Genomic DNA, 25907 nt, shown 5'->3' with positions numbered 1-25907 from the left:
ATTTAGACAGATTTGTGAACAATATTTGTGAGAAATGGTCTTTTGTGTATATAGAAAATGTTTTAGATCTTTGAGTTCAGCTCATGAAAAATGGGAGCAAATACAAAAGTGTTGCGTTTATATTTTTGTTCAGTGTATAAATGTCTGACAAGGAAAGAAAAGGATAATTGAGTCCTGTGTTCTTCTTCTTACCTCATTAAAATGTGCGTCCTGAGTAGCGGTGAGTCCGAAGCCACTCTGTTGGGTCTCAAAGGTGAGGAGGCGGGACAGCAGTCGTTCGGCAATCTGCAAGTCATTGCCGTAGAGTCGGGCGGTTGCCTCGGTGACATCGCGGAGCTGGTGGGCAAGTTTCTTCTCCATGATGGTGTTCAGCTCTGTCTCATTACGCTCCAGAGAATCAAGCTAAACATACAGACACCGACAAAACATGAACAAGTTAATCTTTATCCTTTTTACACATATTTAAAGATAAATCTTTACGGATTTCACGAAGAAACAATGTATAGACTCAAACAAAATGAATCCCTCTAAATCATCCCTCCTGAGACACTACAAGTGTGCAGCGGCATATTCATCTGTAGAGACTCTGTCCTCTGCCTGTATTTCTAACTTTCTAATTTTGCTGCGTTCAGGAGGTTCCTGGGCACAGTGCAGGGCAAAGGTTACGAAAGCTACAAAAATCACTTGCAAAATTGTTTACAAAGAGTAACTGACAATTCCTGCATAACATACCTTTAATAATAACTGGGATTTAATATGACAATATTCATATGTACAGCAACACTACAGCATGTCTACAAAGAGGTACGTCTAGTTAATTCAAAGTCACTTACACATATATAATATTTGCATTTATCTATTATATATGGAATCACGTCCTACTTAAACTTAAACAGGAGGACAACTGCAATTCTCCTGGGTCCACAACCTTGTCCACCTCTATTCCAGGTCAGATCTGACTTAAACTGTGCCCTCTTTATGTGAATTGATGCCACAAAACACAAATAAATCCCATTGTTTCAAAAAAGAAACATCTGACTCCTGTAATGTAAGTTTTCAATTTACAAGTTGAAAACCACCCAATCAACACATTTCCAAAACTGATTCAAGAGCTCAAACAAACTGAAACAACTTATTAGCAACAGGGAGTGTTGACCGCTCTTTTCTAAATGATGAGTACATCTAAGATTTGGCCAGAATTCAGCACTTGTTAGTGTACAAGTTTATGGACCCATGAAGACACATGTTTAACATTATTAGTGGTATTACTGTACATACAGCAGCATTGAGCTCCACAAATGGCGGTGAGGTGCAGTTGTAAAGGTCTGGCTCCAGCCATCCTCTCTCTACATCACAGTGTCTGATGGCCGCACCTGCAAGGACGAGACACAGGAAGTGTTTTCACAAAAACATGGCATAAATAAATTTAACTGAAGTTCAAAACTGACATGAGGTTGTATGTGAGTGTATCCCAGCAGTTACTTTAGACTTTTCAGTTGTCTGTCATTTTGATGGACAGGGTCGTAAAAATTTCCTTCATGATCTATTGTAACCTGTCATTTTACTTTTCATTTGTTTTAATAGCTTTTAATTTTCATTCATTCATTTTCATTTTTAAGTGATTAGTATACAAAGCAAGCTTGAGATTATGCATTTATGACAGCATGGAAAGAAAAGATGAATTGAGACACCGACTGTGAGGTCACTTTTCATGTCAACACCACACGGAGCAGTGAATGATTTCTTTCCCGCAGTGACAGCGGAGGCATTCTGCGATGGCATGTAGCGATACAGCCTACCAAAGCGATGGCTAAAGCCAGCAAGACAACAAGGTCATGCATGTGAGATCAATGACAAGATTAGACAACAACTCATTTATATGCACACGCCACTAACTGGACATGAGTGTGAATCTCTTAAAGTTACAGTGGATCACCCAGCTCAGTGTTTTAATCAATTAAAATAACGGCCTTCAGATTTTTCTGACAATGACGGAAAAGATTTGGTTATCTTAACCTCTGTTAAAACCACATCTATGTGTTTGACTGAACTCATATTAGTGTGTACTGTATGAGTGTTTACTGACCGACAGAGCCTTTGGGGCAGGGCACTGCAGCAGGCAGGTTGAACTTGGTCCGAGGCCACCAGATCCCCTGAGTGATGGTCTTTGGACAACCATCATAAATGACTGCAGAGAGAAAAAACATCATTTAAAATCATCCTTATCAATCCGATGAACTTTTCAATTAAAAACACGACAAAAAGTCAGTAATGATGTGGAAATGTTTTTCATTTGACTCGTAGAGACGAAAATGAAAGATGAATGTGAGAGAATAAAACACCAGCAACAAATTAAAGGAAGTAATTACAAGAGGGACACTGGAGAGTGGCAAGGAAGAGTAAAAAACAGATACATAGAATTAACTGGGAGATGTTAAATAGAGGATGAATTTAATCAACAGCTTCATTGTTATTTTAGGCTTGGACACAAGATTGACAAACATGACCATTTTGAAAGAAAGAATAAAAGAAGAAACTGAAGTCCTATGATTACACAGTTATGATTAAATATGGTGGAAGCTCAGTCATGCCTCATTATTCCTATTCATGTCTGTTTGTCTCCATGGATAATTTACTTGATCTGAATACCGGTTGTAAATCCATCTTGAAAATTATACATCCTCTTTATATAACACAAGACACAGTTTTCTGTACCACTTGCCAAGGGACAATTCTACCAAAGAAAAACAGAAAGTAACATTGTTTTGGCTGTTGTTAGAGAGCAACATTGACAAGCTTTAATATTAAATCCAGCTTTTCAAACTATTGTTCAAAAGTGGATAATTTTCTTTGGTTCTTTTTGTCAGTGAACCACAAAGGGGCTACAAGACGGAGAGACATTTCTAACCATCAAAATAGAGTAGTTGGTGAAAAAAGTAATTTCACAAATGTTCCTTTCTCCCAGTCAATAAAAAATATGTTTTGACACGCAATCTTAGAACCTCCCGCTGGGCAACTTACTGTTACAAGAACACATTTCTCAGTTTTTTTTAAACTCCAATCTGCAGGGTTTCAGATGTGATGCTGTGCACATGCACACATGAATAAATAAATGATGAAGCACCCTGTTGGGCAAACCATTCTGAAACTCAAATATCTGAACCTAAGCATTCTCACCTTCACAGCCTGAATTTGTGACCTCAGCGAAGGGGCTGTCACATATGTTGCACTGGCGACCAATCACACCGGCCCTGCACTGACACTGTCCTGTCTCTGGGTCACATGACCGCGAGAAGGAACCCACAGGGTAGCAGTCACATGGCAGGCAGGTGTCAGAGCTCCGCAGACGGTAGTGAAACTCCTGAATACACACACACACACACACACATGCGAGGTACGCACAATTAGGCGCACTGATCAAACTCAGAGTCAGAGGAATGTAAAATGTCACGGTGCCAAGAATAGTGCAGGGTTTATACAATGACACAAAAGGCGATACGGCTGTAATGAGACATGAATACAAGAGGAACAACTCATGCATGATGTGTAATTGAGTCAGAAATAAAGAAAAGCAGTTAATCATTTCGTCTGCTAATAACTCTTTGGAAAAAGAGTGACGGTGTTCCTGTGGAAGATGATGGTACAGCACCACTGTTCCGTTCTTTAAAGTTCCCCTTCATTCAAAAATGTGTTTTGCTCACTGCAACTTGACTTGTATTTAACACATTCAGTTGCTGAAGGCGGAAAGTTTCTCTGTTTATCTTTAATCTTAATTCAAAGCGTGCACCCACAAGCATGATTTTGCGACATCACAGCTAGTTTGGAAGCCAATCACAGTCCAAGTCTCTACTTGCACAATGTAGTGTGACGTATATGTTCTACAAACTGCACGTCTGTTCACTTCCTGTCAGCTCTACAGTAACGTTACCCTTACCTCAAGCCTTAGTGAGATCAGTGCTTTTTCATCTGTAAGTGAGTTACTTTACTTTTCCTAGTTCTGCACATATTGTTAATAGTATTTACTGTATGTTTTGTACATATTGTTTTTGATCATTTTGACAATTACCTCAGTGTCTCTTAATCATGAGGTTTGATGAAGGAAATCATTATCAAGTTTATGAGTAGGGTGGTCAGCTCCACAGAGCTCTACTGATCACTTTTGCAAGATGGTGTAGGTCAGTCTCTTTTAAGCACCAAGTGTAAAGAACAGAAATAGCGACCTAACACCACCTAAACTCTAAAATCAGGTGCCACAGTGAGTCACTAGCTAACGTCACTAACGGTTATCTGAGACACTGAGAACTGTGACACTGTGACAAGTGATGTAACTCCCTTAAGGATGAAAAAGGTTGGAGGTGAAGGTAACGTTATTGTAGAGTTAAAAGGAAGTAAGCACATGACATTTTTCACAGTTAATTTATTGTTAATAGTATTTACCACTTTGAAAATAGTGGTTTTGATCATTTTCACAATCACCTCAGTGTCTTAGATAACTGTTAGCATTGCTAGCTAGCCAGTGTAGCACCAATGTTAGCCTGATTTTCAGAGCTTATTAAACACTGGGTTGCTATGACTCTCTTTTACACTTTAACTTGACTGACGTACACCATCATGCGAAAGTAGAGCTGACCGCCCACCTTGTTAACTTGACGGTGGTGTTAGCTGACCGGCTAACCTCAATATTTAGAGACACTTAGGTGATTATCACAATGATCAAAACCACTATAAACAAGAACAAACAGTAAGTACTATTACAATATAGCAATATGTACAAAGCTAACTGTGAAAAGCCAAGTAACTTACTTAGGGATAAAAAAAAAGCACATTGATTACCAAGGCTGGATGACAAGATAACGTAACATAGAGTTGACAAGAGGTAAACAGATGTGCAGGTTTTAAAACAGATATACGTCACACCACATTGCGCAAGTACACACATTTTACAGAGGTGCGACGTGTAAACTTGAAACCTCCTGCACACATACACTGAGAATGATTGTTTTAGTGAAGTGGGAGGCATCTTGTGTTTAGCAGTTAAAATTTTGAAAAGAAAAATATTTACATATTCATTGATTCTTGGTTTTGTAAGGAGGGAGAAGGGCTCGATGTCATTTTAATAATTTAAATTCAACTAGTTAATTATTTTTTTCTTTTGGAAAAAACAAAAACAAATTGGGGGCCCAATTATTCTGAGTATTTTTATACGTCTTCAAACATGTCTGGAGGGGATTCTAAAGGAAAATTTGTAATTACCAAACACATTATCTCAAGCTGCAGCAGCTTTATGTTGCATTTTACAAGGTAAATTTCCAAAGTAATCTGCTGTTGCTTTGTGGTCCAAAACATTAACAGTACACTCCTAGAGTCAAATCCCCTCAATGTGATGATCATCACTAACAACAACAGGGAAATTAAATTATAAAGTGTTGATCACTGCATCTTAAAAGTCATTTTTATTTTAAGATGAAGGGCATTAAAGAAATATTAAACTGAATGCTGATGGTGTACACTGTAATACAGAGTTGTGTGTCTCTGCTTTCACCTAAAAGGCTAAATGAAAACATTCTTTTATTGTAAGCATGAAAGCAGAAAACACTTTTACTTAAAGCTTAATTTTTCAGAAAATTCAGAAAAGGAGCCAAAGGTCGCAGGACAACATGTGGTTAAGTACTTTGTGCAAGGGCAATATCAGAGATTAAAGATTAGGGTCAAAAGATCAGATTAAGAAAGGGATAAAACAGGGTTAAACATGGTGGCGACACACAAGCATATCAATACACACTCACATGATCACACAAGACTGACATAGAAATATGTAGGGATGATCATCGTATTATGGTTGATGTGGTTATGTCTGGCTTAGTCTGTCAGCCAGCCATCAGAGGGTGAGATGATTACTGTGTGTCTGGGATAAACCAAAGCCAAAGTGAGCTACAGAGTTACACTACGAAAGTCCTGATAATCCCCTAACAGTAACAATTTTCAATGTGCTGGTGTAAAAAAAACCTTACACCAGCAGGTCTGTAACCATTTAATGGAGTTTTGAACAGCTACTACTAATAATAATATCCTTATTTATATGGCACTTATCAAAACAAAGTGACAAAGTGCTTCGCATAAAAACAAGTATAAAATACAGCAATATGAGACTTAAAGTACTCAAAGAACAACATACAAATTAAACTAGTAAAACCCACAAAACAGAATAAAAACTAGAATAAAGTGAAATCAAGATAGGCAGTGTGATAAAAGTACTTTCTAAGTAGATTTAAGAAAAAGCCACTGACTCTGAATGCCTTATTTTCTTGGACAGAGTGTTACAGAGCCTTTGGGGCTCTTATCTAAAAAGCTCTGTCCCCCTTATTTTACAGCTGAGAGTGTGGAATAGATAGAAGGCCTCCCCCCATGATCTCAAGTGATTTGGTTCTTATGTGGATAAAAGATCTGAGAAACAGATGGGTGACAAATTAAAGAGAGAGAATAGAGAAATATAACAATATACTGCATGGTAAAATTAAGCAATTAAGTCGTAACATCCAATCATGTTCTCTGGACATGTATAAAAATGCATGTACAAACAGATAGTGCTCTCCACCACCATTATCAAAACACCAAATGAGGAGATATCTCATGGAAGACTGGTGTTTATTCCACCAGTAGAGTTCCAGAGACTGGTAAAATCACTGCCAAGTCACACTGAAGCTGTTCTGGCAGCAAGTAGTATCACCTCCCTAAGACACTTTTTGTTGGGTTTCCTTTACCTGTCCGTATATTATGGATTCAGACCATTTAGTGGCTTTCAAGTAATTAAAAGAAACTGGAAATCCATTCTAAAACGTACTGGAAGCCAGTGTAAAGAGGCGAAAATTGGGGTGATGTAATCAAAACTGTGTACACTGGTGGCAGCTGAGTCCTGTACTGTCTGTAGCCTGTCTACAGTTCGTCTATTTAGGCATGTAAAAAGGCTGTTTCTGTAATCCGGTTGTGATGAGATGAAAGCACGTTAAGTAGTTTCTGTATCTTTAAAACTTAAAAACTGGCTGAATTCTGGCGATGCTGACTAGTTGATAAAAACACATACATACTATTAACTACAAAAAGTATAAACTCTGCATACGATGCTGCATCTACATCTGAAGAAGTAAAAGCATGTACTACATTATAATTTCTAATAACAGATATTCTTTCTTAAATGCCTAAATGTTGCAGTGTGTGTGTGTGTGTGTGTGTGCGTGTGTGTGTGCCCGCCTGTGTATATTTCCTGGTTACCTTGCAGTGACAGTATCCACTGGTCTTGTTGCAGTCCGGGTCGAAGCCTTTATTGGTGTCACAGTGACACGGTCCACAAGTCGGAGATCCCCACCAACCCCTGGGACACTGGTGATCAATCCTACACACAGAAACACACACACACACACACACACACACACACATAAACAAACAGTTAGACATGACTGGGTAGAGTAAGTATAGAAAAAGAAAGTACCAGCATGTCAAAAACTTTATTTGCTCTTCAAAGGAACCATCTTCTCTCTGACTTCTAACTAATGACAAACTAACTAGTTGAAACAGAGATGAAAGCGAGACACAGCTAGTGAGAGAAGGAGAGAGAGAGGAAGCAAAGAGAGGGATCAAACAGAGACAATATTGATAGAGAAAGGTGCAGGGAGAAACTGGAGAGAAAGGGAGTGAGGAAGTTTGAGAGGAAAGACATGAGTTAAAATAATATGCACTTCAACAAAAACTTCAGCATATGCTGAGTCATAGATGGAAACCATTATTATACAAAATATGTTGAATGACATTTAAGCAAAACACCTTTAGCTATTCATTTTAAAAGCAGCGTTTTCTAAAACGGCTGAACTTCAAACACACCTCAGACTTTTATCACTGGTTTATCACACACGTCACTTGGCTCTTTCGTTCTCTTTGCTCACATCTCATTTAATGTGCTCTCCTTCTGTTCTCACTAGCGTCTAATGGATCACTGAGGAGACAAACGCTTTTCACAGTCAATGCAGGTTCTCGTATGCGTGCCTTTATTGCTCCTTACGGGGAGTTTAGAAGAGGTAATTCAGATATCAGAGATCCAAATAGAATATTAGGACTGAGTCTGTTTCTCCAGAGATTTTTGTTGCATCTCCATACAGAACCTCTCTTCCAAATAAAGCATCTCTCCCTGCTGTACATATTTGGCTGCTTAAAGGGCTCAAACGGCAACACTATCACATCCAGAGAGCCAAAATCTTTGTCTAATTATATCTGGGTAGGGAGGAGCATAGGAACAGAGGCTGGGTCTAAACAGGAAGCTGCTCTGGAAGCTGCTCTGTCTTTCCTAAATTAGAAATGAGTTCTGTCAGTCAATTAGCTTCAAGACTAACATGATGGTTCTCATTTCACTCATGTTTGAGATGCTAGTCACCTGAGCATGGGCTGCAGCTAATGATTAGTTTTTATTGTTAAATATGTTTTTTGATTATTTTGGTTAATCATTAAGTTTATAAAGTGTCAAAAGAAAAATAACCAGAATACAAACTGATGTCTTTTTTAAAAAATGTAAGCTTTAAAGTTTCTGAGAACAATAATTTCAAGCGTTAAAGATTTCTCTATTTACAACTTCAGTCCTCCTCCATGTCCGTCCAAGTCAGGTTACCTTGTGACGCAGCTAGATTCCAGAGATCAGGCGAGAATCATGAGAACACGTGACAGTCAAGCCCTGATTTGCTACATTACCAGTGTTGTAGTGAAGACCACCTAAACCAAGACCATGACCAAGACCATGACCAGACCAGTGCAAGTCCTACACTGCATGACGATCTTACGATAAAGTGTGGAACATGCACACCATAGGCACTTCTCACATTGACCTGAAAGATCCACATTCCGTTTTAGAAGTGTACAATGAAAAATGTCTTGATAAAATTATCAAAAGGCATTGCAGAAGTGAATCTGATGTGTGGAAATTTTCTATAGGCAAACAAATACAGTACAAACACAAGGGAGCCGAAATCAACTCAACCATCACACTCTAACACTCCTCTTTTGCGCAGCCAGTTTCCTAATATCCTGAGTCCTCTGTGAAAAAATGCGGTCAAGACCGAGACCTTCGAAAAGTGATCTTAGACCTGTCTCGAGACCTTGACTGATCGTGAGAACTACAACAATGCCTGACCTGAATAGCTCCTGCTGCAGAAATGGTACTGCCTAATCTCTACTAGTGGACACATTTCTAGTTGCATGGGATGTACCGCCATATTACCCAACCCCAATCAAGACTATCATCTTTCTGTTGAATCATGTGACTTAGTAAGATTTAGAAAGTGAGTTGGTAGTTGGTTAATGAACCTTACATTTCATTTAACAAAGGGCAAATTACAGCAGTGGGGAGAAAAAGAGGGAGTGATGGAGCCACATCAGAGGAACGTAAGAGAGATTGGAGACATTCATTTCATCAGCAGCCGACAATGTGTGTCTTTGTAAAAAGCACACACCAACGACATCAAAGATGAGGCACACACAGAACAGATCATGAGATAAAGTTAAAGCTGTGTGGATTTTACAGGCAGGAAGAAAGGGATCATGGGGTGAGGTCAGGGTCACGTTTGGTTCACACAGTGTAACACACACACAGATAACCTCAGTGTGTGTGTGTGTGTGTGTGTTATTACGTTGAGTCTACACTCATTCCACAGTGGATTACATGCAACGCTGGAGATGTGGGACAACAAGGCAGAACTAAAGCTACCATGATACACACACACACACACACACACACTGGAGCAGAGCTTAACTGGGCTGTAGGCAGAACTTTAGACTGTGCTGGCATCTCACAGGTAAACTGGAGGCCAAGTGATGAGTCAGTTGTGTGTGTGTACCTGTGTTGGCAGTACTGCCCGTAGTGGTTGTCTCCACAGTCACAGATGTATCCATGGGAAGAGCTTGGCTTTCTGTGGCACTGAGCCTCGTTTTCACATGGATTCAGATGGCAAGCGTCAGTGCAGCCTCTCCCGTAGTAACCTGGGGAGAGAAAGAGAGAAGGAGGATTAATTTCACAACCACTGCCACCCTACAAGTCTAACACAAACACCACCTATGAAACTACCCTGCAAAACATGTTTATATAGAACATGTTTGCTTTACCAGTCAGGGAGGATGGTTGGACAAATTTCAGGACACCAGAGAGCGGAGTTCTGGTCCTGTTGTTGGGTTTAAAACACACCAAGCGGTGCCAAAGTGCGACTCACTGCAATTGTCACCCTTTTCTGTGGCTGGGAGGCAGGTTTATGAGTTTCAGGCGGAATAAATTCTTTGTAATATAGGATAACACTGGGCTGTGATTGGCTGTGGGTATGCTCTTCGTCACAGAACTCAACAGCCGCAGCTCAGAGCGGCCACTGCAGCTTTCCATAGCCATTGCATGATATAAATTTACCTCTGCTTGACCAGAGAAGTGCATCTGTTTGATATTCTAGTATTTTACCACTGAAAATAATGTATTTGATTTATTTTGAATATCCAAATATTCACAAAAAACTACCACAAAGGCAGGCACAGGCACTCACAATGTCTGTGAAGAACTTCCCTTCCATGTAAAATCATGAAATGAGAGCACAACACAACAACCACTGAAATCTAAATATGCAGAAGGCGGCTCTATTTCCCATTCACGTACCAGAAATAATAACCTGTCAGTTCACAAGTACAGATCTCAGACATCAAACAGCGATTATCGAAAACGTCACTCTCCCGACTTATTCCAGCTGGGCTAACCACTGGAAAACAAGCCACAACTGTGCGTTACAATGCTGTCATTCACTGAAACACAAAGCAACGCTGCCTCCGAAAGAAAATTACAACCATTGCTCAGGAAAAGGAATTAAAAAAGAAAAAAAAAAGAAACATATTTAAATTCAGCCACAAATAACACAAACAAGTACAATCTCAGCATTGAGGAAACATTACAGTACACAATAAAAGACCTTTACGGCTGCAATTTATACAAAATCAGGGTTTCAGCTCAAGGATTCACCTGAGTTCAAGGAGGGGAAAAAAATGGTCTTAATGTCTGTAAAGAAAAAAGAAAAAAAAGAGAAAGCTCTAGTCTGACAAAACATACTGAGCCCTATTCATGAAATGGTCACATGGATTTTGGAAGCACAGAGAATGGCTTTAGTGGGATTTCGTCAAATTTTTTTATATCTAAAATGTAGGCAGCACATTTATCTTTTAAAGAATATCATGAATTATTACTTTTCCTAATAATATCAATCAGTTGTTTAAGTCATTCATCAAGTGTCACAGGTTTTCATATGTTATTTTAGATTGGTTGTCAATCTTACAAGGATAGGTCTTATCTAATATGAGCCTGTTAGAGGACAGACGCTGGAGGTGACAGTAGAGATATAGATGCACAGTACTAGCGTGCTGCAGAGCTGATGCATAAAGCAATTTTGTGTTGAAACCATGGTGGAAAATGTATTATACCTGAAGGATTTTGGTTTAGTGTCTGTCTGTGTCTATTTGTTAACCTGACTGAATTGAAACCAACAGAGCTCAGGGAAAATGAGAGCAAACCACAGTGGTGCCACGCAGTCAAATGGATGCTGTGAGGAATGAGTGACGCCACACTGGAGACTCAACTGAGCTCGCCTGCAACCTTTTCTTGAGTGACAACCAAGACATTCATGTTCTGGCCTGTTAGCAGCTGGTACAGCCATAAGGCTCAGTGGTAATTGAATCCCCTAAACCTTAAACAAATCATTTTACTAGCACTACCTGTGCTGTCATACAAGCAAAAATCCCAAACATTCAGTTCCTCAAATGCTTTATATCATTGTTACATGAATACATTTGGAGGTTGGACTGCTGTTTGGACAAGAAAAACTCATTTGAACATGTCACCTTGGGCTGGGAAATTACAAAATGGATTTCTCACTGTTTTCAAACATTTTACAAACTAAATAAATTAAGCAATCACAGAAAAATATGGACACCTTAATTGATTGAGAAAAAAATCTTCAGCTGTAGTCTTAGTGTATTTTATATAATTCCTCTCCATAATAGCCCATACATTTCAGGTATAAATAATACTTTGAGTGTGACGCATGTTGCTGCAGCCAAAGAAAAACTAATTTGAAAAATGTGAAGTCATTGGAGAAAAAGTTTAGACACCTCTCAACCATAATAGCACAGAAATGCGCCTCAGTAAAAGCAAAGACAGCACACTTCAACGAACCACTTCAACACAACAACGTACAACACATAAATTCCCACAGTACACTTCAGCGTGCGCTGGTGCAGCACGGTGAGTGCAGCCGTCATACACTTCAATGCAATCCCCAGACACTCCACACAAACACACCAGCCTCTTATATGGTAATGCAGGCCAGCACATAAAACCCCTCTTTAATCTAATGACTAAAGCAGAGTGCTTCACACACACTTTGGGGTGTATTTAGCACAAATAAAGAAGGCCTCTCACCCAGACCGGCTTTTAATTTAAAAAGAGCATAACTGCTGTGTTTAGTCTTTAATGTACCTGTGTTATTAGTTGGATTAAAATATTATGTGACTCAGCTGCAGCACAAGACTCCACTTTCATGTTGGGATGAAAATAAAAGCAATACTGTAAATCCAATAAAATCATATTTACATTGGCGCTGGAGGTATGAGTATTATATAAATGATTTAGTAACACTGAATCCTAATGATACAGCTGATCTCGGATTGAAGGTATTTGTTGCATCAAATGTGTTAAACATGCCAGAAAATGCAAAAACATGTTTTACAGTATACTTACAGAGCTGATTTTGACCACATTACAGAATATAAGACCTCACTACTGATACATAACAATATTTAAAAGTCAGATTACTCCAAAAACAGACAGAGGCATTGGCTCATGATTCTTTTTTTTTGTTGAGAGTTTGGTGTCAGTAACTAAAAAAACGTACATTTTAAAGTAAAACCAAAACCTTGAGACTTCTTTCTTCTTCTTTTTTTTGAGTAACGACACTTAAATACACTAAACACTAAAATATCAGGAGAAAAATATCTATATCACGTTTACCACCTCAGAGAAAACAAAAGAAACAAAAAATGTCTAGAGAATCTTCTCTCCAATATACTGTAGACCTCATCATCCTGATGTCTGTCTTATCGCAACGTTCATTTCAACGTAGACAACTAGCAATTGATTTGAATTGTGACGATATATGAATTTGGCAAACTAACTTGTTTATTTCTGCTGTCGTTTTCAGCCATAACTGTACCGTTTAAAGATATACTGTTAAACACAGTGGTCCGACCTATCTGACGTTTCTGCTGAGCTTTTTGTATGCTGTGTTGCTTAGCTAGCATCTTGGATAAACCAAAGCTACCGGCATGTAAGCTAAGCAATGTACTGCTGTGGACAGGGTACATAGAAATATGTATTTTATCCACCTAAAAAGTCAATATCAGTTTAACTGTACACTATATTTGGAGTATTTTCTTTGCCTTGCTTTACACACTAACTAACAGAGGCCGTGATAGACCAGATACTTCCATGTCTGGTGGCTCTGAGACAACGGTTTCAGTTCTCAGTTGGAAAGGGCTGTCTGACAGCAAGGTAGAGCAGTGAAAATACTCTAAATACAGCATTCACTTAAACTGTTAATGTTTTTTTAGGTGGCTGAAAATGGACTAATTGAGGCAATGCTTGATCAGAGCCGTTTAATTTTATATATGTGACACAGAATTCCTACCCAGCAGATATCGGAAACAAACAGTGAATTTATTTTATATGTATACGATATAAACTTGTTCTTAAGTACACCTGTATTAACAATATAATTTAAAAAGGAAAAACTCCATTATAGGATATACGGCTAACCATTATCTAACCTGCTTCCCAACAATACAATGGTTTTGTTTGTAAAGGTCCATAGTATGTACATGCAATCAAAATAAGTTAGCTTTTACTTATAAAAAATGTACTTGAATTTATCGCTTGATGACTAATGACTCATGAAATCCATTTGGGAATCTCAGCATACATGCATATATACATGCATGGAAATTACAGTTTAATTTAAAGATACTCTAAGATTTGGAAATGTATTCTAATCTCATCATGAGCGTCTATATCAGATATGATAAGATATCAATAATCCTATTAAGAATTTTGATTGTTCAGATTACTCTCTTTAAAAAAACGGTCACGTAAAAATGTGCAATCAAAGCCCATGTGTTTTTAATACAGATTTTGATTTTCACATTATGTCTTTTTGAGACTATCTGTAATACAATCAACCTTCTTAGTTCTGAAAAGCCTCTCAACTGCTCCAAGAGAAAATACAGTAATATTCTTATCAATACTAACCATCAAGTGAAAAATAGAAAACAGTGTAAGCTTTACAACAAGATATTACATTTTGCCCGGAGCATCACACTGATCACCACCCAAAAAAATCTCCGCCTCACATACAATCACCTCTCCCCTTCCAGCAAGCGAGTTCTGCTTTCAGGTCGCCTTTTTAATTTACCAGCACTGAATAGAAGGACGTCTCTATAGATTAAAGTGTGACTGAAGTGTGTGTGCAGCTTGTTGGGGTCTGCATTCCTCCCTCTGGAGCTGATAAACATGTGCGAGGTCCGCTTTCACATGCTCGTCTATAGAAATCTCGCTGCTTTTCAAGCCTGTGGCCTTGGCCGCAGCTTTAGACGCACACAAGGTTTCCAATGACTCCTATTCTTTAAACATCTCTTTCTGTCTCCTGCTAATTCCTTTCTTTGTGAAACTACAAACCCACACATATTGTAGTAAGCAAAAAAACACACTAAAAACACACACTGGCCTTGCCTTTCCCCCCTCCTCAAACCTCCATACACAGTTTTTTTCATTTCATTTTCTTTCGCCTCCTCTCGCTTGAAAACATTTCAGGGATCACACAAGCAAAAGAATAAAGATAATCACAGCTGTGGTTCAGTTTCCAATTATTCCTTTCACAATTTCTTTTCACATATAAAGAAAAAAACACACAGGTATGATTATAGGCTCTCACACACACACAAACAGTGGCAGCGTTCTGTTATTTGTTCTCTCATGATCCCCCATTCTCCATCTACAACTTCACTGGTCTCCACTTTTGTCGCTTTGTCTCAGACACACACACTCAATCATCTTCTATCTGCCCTATACATCTTTACACTTTCACCATGGCAACTGACAGAGAGAGGCGAAGACAGCCTTGGCTGTTTTCAGACGCTTATAATGACACTGGCCTTGTCACAACAATATGGGAGAAACAGTGAGAGATAGAGAAAGAGAGAGATGGTACAAACAAAGAGCTGTAAATCGTGTGTGTGTGTGTGTGTGTGTGTGTGTGTGTGTGCGCGCGCACGTTTTTGCTTCTCACAGTCAGGGTCCAGCAGTTTCTTTGAAAAGTTGTGCCTCTCGAGCCGTACATGCGCCCACAGTGACTCACAGCTTTCAGGCTGGCTTTAGACACTTCATTGTACACAACATCAGTTTGACATATCCGCAAGACCACAATCAGGAAAAGAAACATGAGTCATCTGTTCACTGAAACACCCATTCATCCTCTGTGTATCCAACTGTCTTCCCTCTGACAGTGGGAAGATTGTGGATGTCAGAAATATCTCATAAAAATGTTTTTGTGGGAAAACAGAATAACAGCAGTGAACACTGAGTCCAGTGGTTGTGAGTTCAGTGAAAGTGGTCGCTCACAGAGATAAACCACATAAAAGTGTCATCATCCACTTTTGGTATCCTTGTAAATACTGGGATCCAAGTTGACTATCAGTAGGTTTGGGCAAAGGCTTTAACAGTACAAAAAGTCCAGGGCTCAAGACATAAAGAGCCAGTTAAAGTTAACTTAAAATGAGTTTTTTTTTTTATGGGAACGGTAATCAGTTTTTTGCTCATGCCCTCTACAATAGCATAAGGAGGCATTTTTGTCCTCCAAAACCCTAACAATCATGGTTAAGATTTGGTTGGACCAGCTGCTTTCCCATCCATCCATCCATCCATCCATCCATCCACCCACTCACCCATACATCCATACATCCATCTATCCAACATCCATTCATCTGTTTTCTGTAACCACTTATCCATGGTCAGTCGTATCCATGGTAACCAGAGACCCTATGCGTTTTTTGGGGGGGTTGTTTTATGCTACGAGTCTGTTTCTGTCAAATTTAATGAATAAGTTGGGTTTTATTTATTTATTATTTTATTTATTAACCATATTTTTATTGACTGATCAGCCCCCATTGTGTCTGTGAGTGGCAGATTCTCCTCACTTGCTATGGTGGTCTGGTAAAAAAAAAAAAAAATCAACAAATCAATACTTAAAAACACTGTTGTTTTCTTCTCATAGTGCCGACATAAAAAAAATCAAAAGTTTCACATGCCCGACCATAATGAGGCTTGAGGGTCACAGGGGGACAATGGGCAAGAGGCAGGGTACACCCTACACAGGTCACCAGACTATTTCAGGGCTAGTACCGACAAGTACTCATGCACACAATCACACCTATAAGCAACTACAAGTCACCAATTAACACAGCCTGCTTGTCTTTGGACTGCGGGAGGAAGCTGGAGAACCCAGACACTACAGCCGCTAGAGTGCTCTGAATCATGGAGACAACTGATGTTATCGTTCTTCTTAGGAGGACAGTTTTGCTGTGTTGTTGATGTGTTTTGTTAAACTTGGTTTAGACCAGTACTATTAATGTATGCTGGTTTAGCAAAATAAAATGTGTAAATTGGTGTCTAAAGCTGTCATGGTTGATATGACTCTCTTATTTATATCCTGTTCCAAATGAGTGTGAACTGTTCACAGAGACCTAAAACTTAAAAAAACTTTCTCAACCCTGAGAGGACCAGTGAGGTATAGTTAAAAAAGTAACTTTGTCTGTGTCAGTGGGCATTGAGTGGGTAGACTAACACAAGGTAAGGCAAAATTTTCTTCCAATAGCAGATTTCCAATGTTTAGAAAAAATCACTGTATCTCCAATTCCATTCATATAGCCACACAACAGTGCCAAATACCTGTGCATTTTGAGCTTCAATATCAAACCTGATCAATAAATGACATTCCTGGGTGAGGAGTCATTTGTCATAGAGAATAACTTTGCCCTGATTCAGCATCTTCAGGATCTGGCATCTACTGTAGGTTGGCGAACAGGAAACACAGCTTGAAACTCATAAATCTCTCCCTCTTTCTCCCAGAGGGTCCGAGCTTAATATACTGCAGCTGCACACCACATCAAAAAAACAACAACCTCATATAATGTACTTTCCTGACAAACTCCATCTGAAGAAATTTCTATTTGGCATTTGTTGTTTTCAATCACACTACTAAAAACAGGAAACACTGATGAATGGCTCATTATTACAGTAAAAGCTGTTATGACAGTTCCTGGTATCAAACCCTGAACATATGTTTTCTACATGTGATCCAGTTGGTTTTTAAACAGCTCAGGGAACTGAAGCAGACATAAATCAACGTGGCTGTAATTTATGCTATTAAATTTAAATTTTCAGCACAGTGATTTAGCCTGTAGCAACTGTCACACAGGCTTACATACTCTATACGTACTCCGAGACACTCATGAGGGCAGATGTCTCTTTGCTTTGTCATGCAGGACCTTGTCTCAGTGTGTATGTGTGTGTGTTTTCAAGAAGTCTGTATTGCACAAATCAGAGGAACTAAAAGCAGTTGCGTTAGAAACCCGTTGGGCTAGTTTCAGCACCGGGCCAAAACACACACACAAACACACACATTAAAGGGAATTATTCAGGGTGCACCTCTCTCTCCTTTCTCTGCTTTTATTAAACTTTGATTTGATTTGTCTCGGAGCAGCATTCATTGTTTAACAGTTTTCATTTTTAATGCTCATTGCGCTGATGAAAGACAATGATAATGAGAATGTGTGTGTGTGTTTTTACAGTAAATAAGTGCACGCACATGAAGTCTGTGCATATGCTCTGTGTGTATGTGGGATTGTGTCCCTGTGCGAAGGCATCAGTGTGTGTGAGAGCAGACTTCTCTGCGTGTGTGCGTGTCCTTGCTAATAAGTCAAGGTGTTAGCATTAGCTTCCGGGCTGGTGCAGGATGCTACAGGGATAGCAGCGCCTTTCTGCTTCCTCTCCCATGCTGTCAGGCCTGAGGCTCTCGCACTTTCACAAACTACATCCTCCACGAAACACACACTCTCTAACTCACTCCTCTTTCTTTCCCTCCACCTCCGCTTTAATCTCATGCTCTCATTTTCAAACTTTTCTTTCTTGAAAAACTTTCCTTTGATTTCTCTTCTATCCTCTGGAGGCAGACACTGAGGCAGCAGCCTGTGGCAGCAGGGCACATTTAGTTTGGCTGTTTGGCCACAGAGGTGTGACAAAGTCAACTTTAGTGCAGAGATAGTCTTACTTCACATATGCAGACATATGCAGCCGACACCGACTACTGGCTTGTGCTTTGCTTATGAAGCATAGCTGCTTTGACTTGCGGTGCAGTTTGTGGCTAAAAATCAGAACCATGTACAACTTTGTTCTTCTGTGTTTTTCAGCAGCAATGTGGCTGGCCAATCACAGACTACAATTTAACACAATGGCAGTGTTGCAGGAATGTTTATACATCCATTTTTTGTGTCTTTAAGCCGAAAATGTCTGCACAGGCCATGAGACATAATAGCCTCAATCAAGTCCTGAGTCGACATGGAGACAAAAAAAAAAAAAAAAAAAAAAAAGACACCAAGAACTGGAACGCTTTTTCCCAATTCTCTTTTTAACCATTCCTCCTAAATTAAATTAACAATTTTGTTTGACCAAAATAGATTGTGGTAAAATAACTATGTAATGGGACACCACCCATGCCTTCAGCAACGAGAGAGTAGGGGCAGATTAATATTACTTAACTGCCCTATCATATTAGCATTATTAAAGCTATTTGTAATGATAACGCGCTGATACCTCTGTTGTTTTCTGCTATTTGTAAGACCAGTGGAGCTCACTGACTAGGGATGATGATTTATACAGATTTATGACGACACAGTGATAAGTCAAAATGTCAATCAGGATGAATACTGGGCTTCCACAATGCCCGTCCAATCGTTGGCACATTTTGCTGTGTATTGATAACTGCAGATGCAGCTTTGTATAATACATCTAATATTTTGCATATAATGAATAAATGAATAAATTCACCAATCACTCCTCCACAGCTCCACCCTTTTGTCCAAATATGGTCACTTCTGGCTCTAAACTTATTGCGAGTTTAATTAAAAAGGTTGTTTTACAACCAGTCCAGATGGTTACAGGAAATCCACAGATGCATCTAAGAAAAGATTCATGTTTAGATGCAGTGAGGGAAGATGATGGATGCTAAGAAAGAGAGTATCAATATCTTGGCAAAAAAGAGTGGAGTGGCCAGTCTCTCTCCTGGTTTTGTCTTTCATGTGGTTCGTTTTCTCTTAATTTTGCCTCAATCTCTAGTTTCATCTCTCCTTTAATCATAAATATAAATAATCTCCTTTAATCATCTCTGCTTGGTTGGTCTAGTCTGTTCAATCAATACCCGCAGTACTGAACTGCAGCTGCTGCATCAGTAGCTGCTAATAATCCTTCAAATAAATATCAAGCATCACGCTTCTTCCTCTCCTTCACTTTCACGCCTCTTCCTCTGTTGTGTGTGCAGCTGTCATGTTAATTTTGTCTCACTTCTCTGGTTTGTATGTCGCTCTGTGCATATATGCCAGTCGTGTGTTGATCTATTCCCAAACGTGTCACCAGTGTTTTCAGGCTGTTTGATTTGACTTTCTCGTGCCCTCTTTCTTCTCTTTTTTCCTCTCGCCTCGAAACTTTTTGGTGTTTATTTTACACTATTTCTGTCACCCGCCTCTTTCTCTTCATTAATCATTAAAATGTTCAGTGTCTCTGTTCCTCCTCTGCCTCTTTTTCTTTCTATAGTTCTCTTTCTCTTCCCTTTCTCTCTAAAGAGTAAATGTTTTCCCTCCTCCCTTCCTTTACTTCTCCACTCCTCTCATTCTCTTTTAATCAGGTTTCCTCTCCTCCACATTAATTCTGCCTCATTATATTCACCTGACTAAGGAGATTTTGGAAGTTAGCCTGCAGTCAGTCTCTTTCTCTCTGTCTCAGGTGAATGAGAACTCATTATGCGCTCCCAAATATCTGTTTAACCCAGTTAGAGCCTTGGCAGACACCCACGCAGATATGGCCACATTATAATTATTCCCTTTTTCTGTCTCTCTAAGTCCGCTGGCTTCTTTCACCTTCTCCTCTCACACATCTTTTCTTTCACAGCCAATGTCCAAAGTGTGCAAAATATTAGGGCCATTTCCCTGGCACAGAGGTTAGCACACATGCAATTAAACTTCCAGGACTGAAGTGGAAAATCATTTTTGGCTGTGTCACATGGACGGTTAATTTCAAGTATTTAATGAAAAAATCAAAACATAATGAGATGCAAGGGATTAGCAGACATGCCACTTGTTTCAAACCTTAAAATTTGTCTTTGACTTGTTAAGCCTTTTGTGTTGTAAATGAATCCCCTATTATGTATAAGAATCAACAAATTGTTAAGTAAAAAAAGCAATATATTCTGATCATACCATAATCTTCAAATTGTAACCATCTACCATTAAAATTTAAAATTTATAATAGCAGCAAAGCCTCACAGTTAAAAATGTTTAGCTTTCAAATTATTGATTTAACCATGAGTTAATTATCAGATTTGTTGATTTTTTTTAAATCTATTTTTTGATTGATTAATCAATAAATAATTTGTTAACAGTAACAGTAATTATTTCAGCTCTATTGAGTAATTTCACATGAATGAGGTCTTTTTAAATGGCAGAATCAGTAATAGGACATTGTCCTGCCAAACTTAGAGGTGGAGTTTGCAATTCTCAAGTCAAGTCAAGTCAAAATTTATTTATATAGCACATTTAAAAACAACCTCGGTTGACCAAAGTGCTGTACAGTTCATCCAAAGAATGAATGAATAGCAAAAACCACAAAAATTATCAATAAGATCAACAATAGGTTTAGACAATAAAACATCAACACTAGAGTGCAGGTAAAATACAAATAAAAGCTGTAAAAGACATGTCTGTCTCAACTAGAGGTGAAAGCAAGCGAAGAGAGTTAGGTTTTTAAGAGATTTAAAGTGTTCCAAAGTTCGGGCTGCCCTTATATGGAATGGTAAAGTATTCCATAAATTTGGCGCCACAACGGAAAAGGCTCTGTCACCCTTGCTTTTAAGTTTAGTTCTGGGACAGGCCAGCAGCAGCTGGTTGCTTGATCTCAGTGCTCTGGCTGTCGTGTGAAGCTGAACAAGCTCAGACAGATAGGATGGAGCTAAGCCATTCAGGCTTTTAAAAACAAATAATAAGATTTTAAACTGAACTCTAAACTGGACAGGGAGCCAGTGCAAAGAGGCCAGTATCGGGGTGATATGATCACGTCTTTTCTTTCCTGTCAGCAGTCTGGCTGCTGCATTCTGGACAGCCTGCAGGCGTTTCAGTGACTGCTGGTCCAATCCAACATAAAGAGAATTACAATAATCCAGACGACAGGTAATGAAAGCGTGACTTGCCCTCTCAAAATCAAGTGGAGGGAGGTAGGGCTTTGCCTTACTAAGTAGCCTTAATTGAAAGAAGCTTGATTTGACTACTGAACTAATCTGTTTTTTAAATTTAAAGGCACAGTCAAAAATTACTCCTAGGTTCCTTGCAGCAGGGTGACAGTAGGAAGCCAATGGGCCAATGGCACTGTCATAGCCATCTAAAAGGTCAGATTGGCCAAATAAAATAATTTCAGTTTTGGATTTGTTTAGGTTCAAGAAATTTGAAGCCATCCATGTGTGAACATCATTGAGACAGTTCAGCAGAGCTTGAATGGAGGCAGAGCTGTTTGTTTGAAGAGGAAGGTAGATCAGTAAGTCATCTGCAAAGCAATGAAATGTTATATTGTACTTTCTAAATATAGCGCCCAGGGGCAGCATATAAATGGAGAAGAGGATGGGGCCCAAGATGGAACCTTGAGGCACCCCGCAATTGAGTGAGGATGCAGCAGATCTATACTGGCCCATGTGAACAGAGAAACTCCTTTCTGATAAATAGGATTCAAACCATTTGAGCACTGTACCTTTAAAACCTACACACAGGTCAAGACGTGATAAAAGAATCTTATGATCTACTGTGTCGAAAGCTGCAGTCAAGTCTAAGAGCACCAGAACAGCAGTGTTACCAGAGTCAACAATTAAAAGCAGATCAATTCTGGAGAAAGATGGCTGATATTTGAACTCAACACCCAAACAAATACACCCTCCATCAGTGTTCCCTCAGAAGCTCCAGTAATATCTCTGTTGTTATTTTTGTTCCGTTACTATCATGGTGTAGCTCTGGGAGAGTGAGAGGGAGGGAGGGAGAGTAGCCGGCATAGTGTGGTAAGCCACTTTGTTTTGTTCCCATTTACAGAGCCAGGGCTGTATATGAACACTGGATCTTTTTTTTTTTTGCACACACAGGATGGACAGCTAGCCAACTGTGAGGAGATAATTGCTGAATTTAACAAAAAAAGTATATTGGATAAGAATCACTAACTGCAGCTTTAAATAATTTACTAATATTAATCTACATCAAAAATCTCATTTAACAACTTTTTTCCAACATGTTCATATTTCCTCTGGTTTTTAAAAACACTTACACTGGTATTATGCAGTCATTCACACAGCTACAGCATCATTATCCGCAGAGTGCCATATCACTAATGGTAAGTTAGATGAGAACTGACATTGCTAAATTTACTCTTGCACAGTTGCTCTCGCTGCTGCAAAGCAGCATCCCTCCTTCTCTACCGCTGGTATTATTACACCATGCAGTCCCTTAAATGAAAATATACACAATCAATTTTTCCTGAGCAAGAAGTCAATCTCTCAAACTGGCTGGTCATCGGAGAGCCTCATAATTGCATGTCAATTCATGACTGGGAGAAAATATGTTGTGCCCCCTTTCTCAAGACAGCATCTTCCACCTTCTAACACACCAGCATCATCTCTCTGTACACTCACCAGGTTCGCAGATACATGTGTGCCGCTCCCATTGGTCTGAACAGCGGCTGTGGCTGGGGCAAGGAGACGAGACGCAGGGGTTGCCAACATTACAGCCGGTCTCTACTTTGACAGCTCTTGATGGGCGTGGCAAGGCAGGAGAGTCAGGCCGTACACCCAACCGAACGCCCTGTGGGAAGAGAAAGAGAGAGTCTATGTTACAGACAGTTTAATAAAGAAGAAATTGGCAGCTTCATTCGTTTATTGAAATCAGTCTATCCAATTTCTTAGCATGTTTCCATCTCTTATTTGCCAATATATCCAGCTTCCCTCCACCCATTCATCAATAAACATTAAAAATTCAATTCATCCATCCTCACCTGTATGCATCCTTTTATCCCGTTTTGAACCTCTCCAGAGCCCAGCACTCCTCCCACATGCAGATGTTTCACCTTCAAACCATGAATCTCATTTCCCACTATCACTGTGCCCTAATGGGGAGAGAAAGAGGGAGAGAGGTAAGGGGACAGCTGGAGACAGGAAGGGCAAAGATTATTATTATTATTAATCGCTGTTTGTAAACTGAATATCTTAAAAAAGATACACAAGGAGTGCACATGAATGTCATTATTTGACAACGTAAAAGAACTACGTAATTTATTTGATATGAAAATATCAAGGTAGTCTATATAAGGGATGAAACAAATGAGTCACAGTGATGGAAAGAGATTGTCAATCACAAAGGTCTGTGTAAAAATACACAATAACAAATTCATATTCTATTAGTTTATAGCATTAAAAAAAATGTATAGTAAGCTAGAAAGAATAATTTAAACCGAACAAAGATAATAAATGCTTCCCAGAAAGCAGGAAGCAAAATGCATTATTGATTTTCCCTTTATTTTTGATCACCAACTGGAAGCCATGATTCTTTTATATTTTCATTTGCCACTTTATAATAATGCTTATGTCAGTCAAAGGGAGGAGAGGGGAACTGCAGAGTGAGTGATTGACCTTATTAAATAAAGAAAACAATAACATGCAGTTATTGTGGAGAAGGTCAATACACAACTGATAACACTGACAGCGTTGTGAAGCAATGTTGACAGGCAACAACCACGAAAAAAATCAATGAGCCCCATTTATCATCGTTTCAGCAGCAGTGGAAGATGCTAAACTGGAGGGTGAGATCTGGCTGACAATAGCTGCACACATGCCAAAAACTTTCAAAAGGTAATTACTCTTTCATTGGCGGCTATAATGTTTAATAATTTAATATCTAAAAATGTTGTCTGCACCATTTACTCTGTATTTCTTGATGCACTTTGAAGAATCGCCCGGTGAACTACAATAAAAAGATGAAAGACATCATTTGCAGGCAGATAATTTAAGAATTAAATCAACATGAAAGCAAAATAAAACATGTCATTTGCTTAAACAAAGCCAAAGATGACAGTAAGAGAGTGTGAACGTATGTTTGCTTTTTTGGGCATGCTACTGTCACATATGTACATACCTCATACAACTGTATAAATACATGTATGTACACAGCAAACAGACGTCATACAATTTGATGCATAAATCCACCACAGATTAGGGAAACTAGGATTACCAGCCCACATTTTAGACGGACTGAGGCTGCCCAGGGTTAGAAAATCTGTGTGTGTCGTAAACATTTGTGTGTGTGCATGTGTGTGTGTGCATAGTTAATGACATAGTAAATGTATTGGAGACAAAAAGGAAAAAAGGTTATGGGATAGCATGATCAAGGACTGTAAAATGGAGGAAATTGAATTGAATGGGAGGCTGTGGCCATGCTGCCTGCTCTCTCCGATTTTACGCCAGGCTCGGCTCCTTTCAAACACTCCTTGCAAAGCACTCCTCCGGGTTTTTTCGGACCTAATTGTATTGCGGAGTTTTGCACAGCGGCAACCGGATCTTTGCTCTCAAACCACAAAAAAATGTGATGGCACAACAGTCTCCTTCAGTACATTATTCTATGTTTTCTTTTGATTTTCACATTGGCTAGTCATCCTGTTTAATTTGTCTTCTGATTAAATCGGAACCGTTGAAACAAGTTGTAGGAAGCCTCTGCAAGTCATTGGTTGCTGACAGACACCCTGTGCTGCAATAAAATGGTTAATCAGCAGTGCCGTGCACTGTAGAGCCGATGCGCTGCTGGTTCTGCCGGCCTGAATAGAATATAATGTCTATAGCCTTACTGTTGTGTGTACAGCCTTATAGACTGAGCTCAGTAGTGATGCACGGGTCGACCCGTAACCCGCGGGACCCGCAAATGAACCTGCAGGTCGGGCAGCAGTGATCGTCTGTTAAATCGGTCTGTAAATGATATTTTGATATTATTATTATAATCTATTAATCTATAATCTATTACTGTCATGGCATCCGAAGGTACTGATGCGTTGAGCAGGTGACAGTCCGCGGTCGTTTTCAAAACACACTTGTGTCACGCACTCCAAAAGAATCTTGTTGAGACTTTAAACAATAATTTATTGTACAAAACGGGGGAAACAAATGTTGACAAAAACGGTTCCATAATTCATAATAAATTCCAAAGATAATGAAAAAACAGCTACAAGTTAGAGGGAATAGTGATAAAGTGGTAAAACTTGGCATTGATCCACAGCCTCAGACGGATGCGCTCAAGCGTCGTGCACACAAGCTCAGTTGGTAGGCGATACTATATTTTCACATTTTTAACAATGCAATTTAAAAGTTTTGATTTTTATTGATAACCTACATTTACCAACAACAAAAAGACTACATTTAGCACCAAAAAAAATGTTAAAAAAAAAAAAAAAAAAAAAA

At 39.1% G+C, this 25907-nt stretch overlaps 1 protein-coding gene across 2 annotated transcripts in view; it reads right to left on the bottom strand.

Moving 5' to 3' along the window:
* Positions 1–25907, bottom strand: part of celsr3 (cadherin, EGF LAG seven-pass G-type receptor 3) — a 143288-nt gene that overhangs the window by 40021 nt on the left and 77360 nt on the right. For both annotated transcript variants that reach the window (XM_050066132.1, XM_050066133.1), the window contains 8 exons: positions 23459–23569; positions 23100–23268; positions 9876–10017; positions 7270–7390; positions 3178–3361; positions 2087–2188; positions 1279–1373; positions 193–402 (listed from right to left, as the gene is read on the bottom strand). In XM_050066132.1, coding sequence (XP_049922089.1) covers positions 193–402; positions 1279–1373; positions 2087–2188; positions 3178–3361; positions 7270–7390; positions 9876–10017; positions 23100–23268; positions 23459–23569 — 1134 coding nt within the window. The remainder of the gene's footprint in view (positions 1–192; positions 403–1278; positions 1374–2086; positions 2189–3177; positions 3362–7269; positions 7391–9875; positions 10018–23099; positions 23269–23458; positions 23570–25907) is intronic.

The sequence above is a fragment of the Epinephelus moara genome, chromosome 16 (genome assembly GCF_006386435.1).
Source record: "Epinephelus moara isolate mb chromosome 16, YSFRI_EMoa_1.0, whole genome shotgun sequence".
NCBI classification, from domain to species: domain Eukaryota; kingdom Metazoa; phylum Chordata; class Actinopteri; order Perciformes; family Serranidae; genus Epinephelus; species Epinephelus moara.
This window is presented reverse-complemented; position numbering and strand designations above follow the sequence as displayed.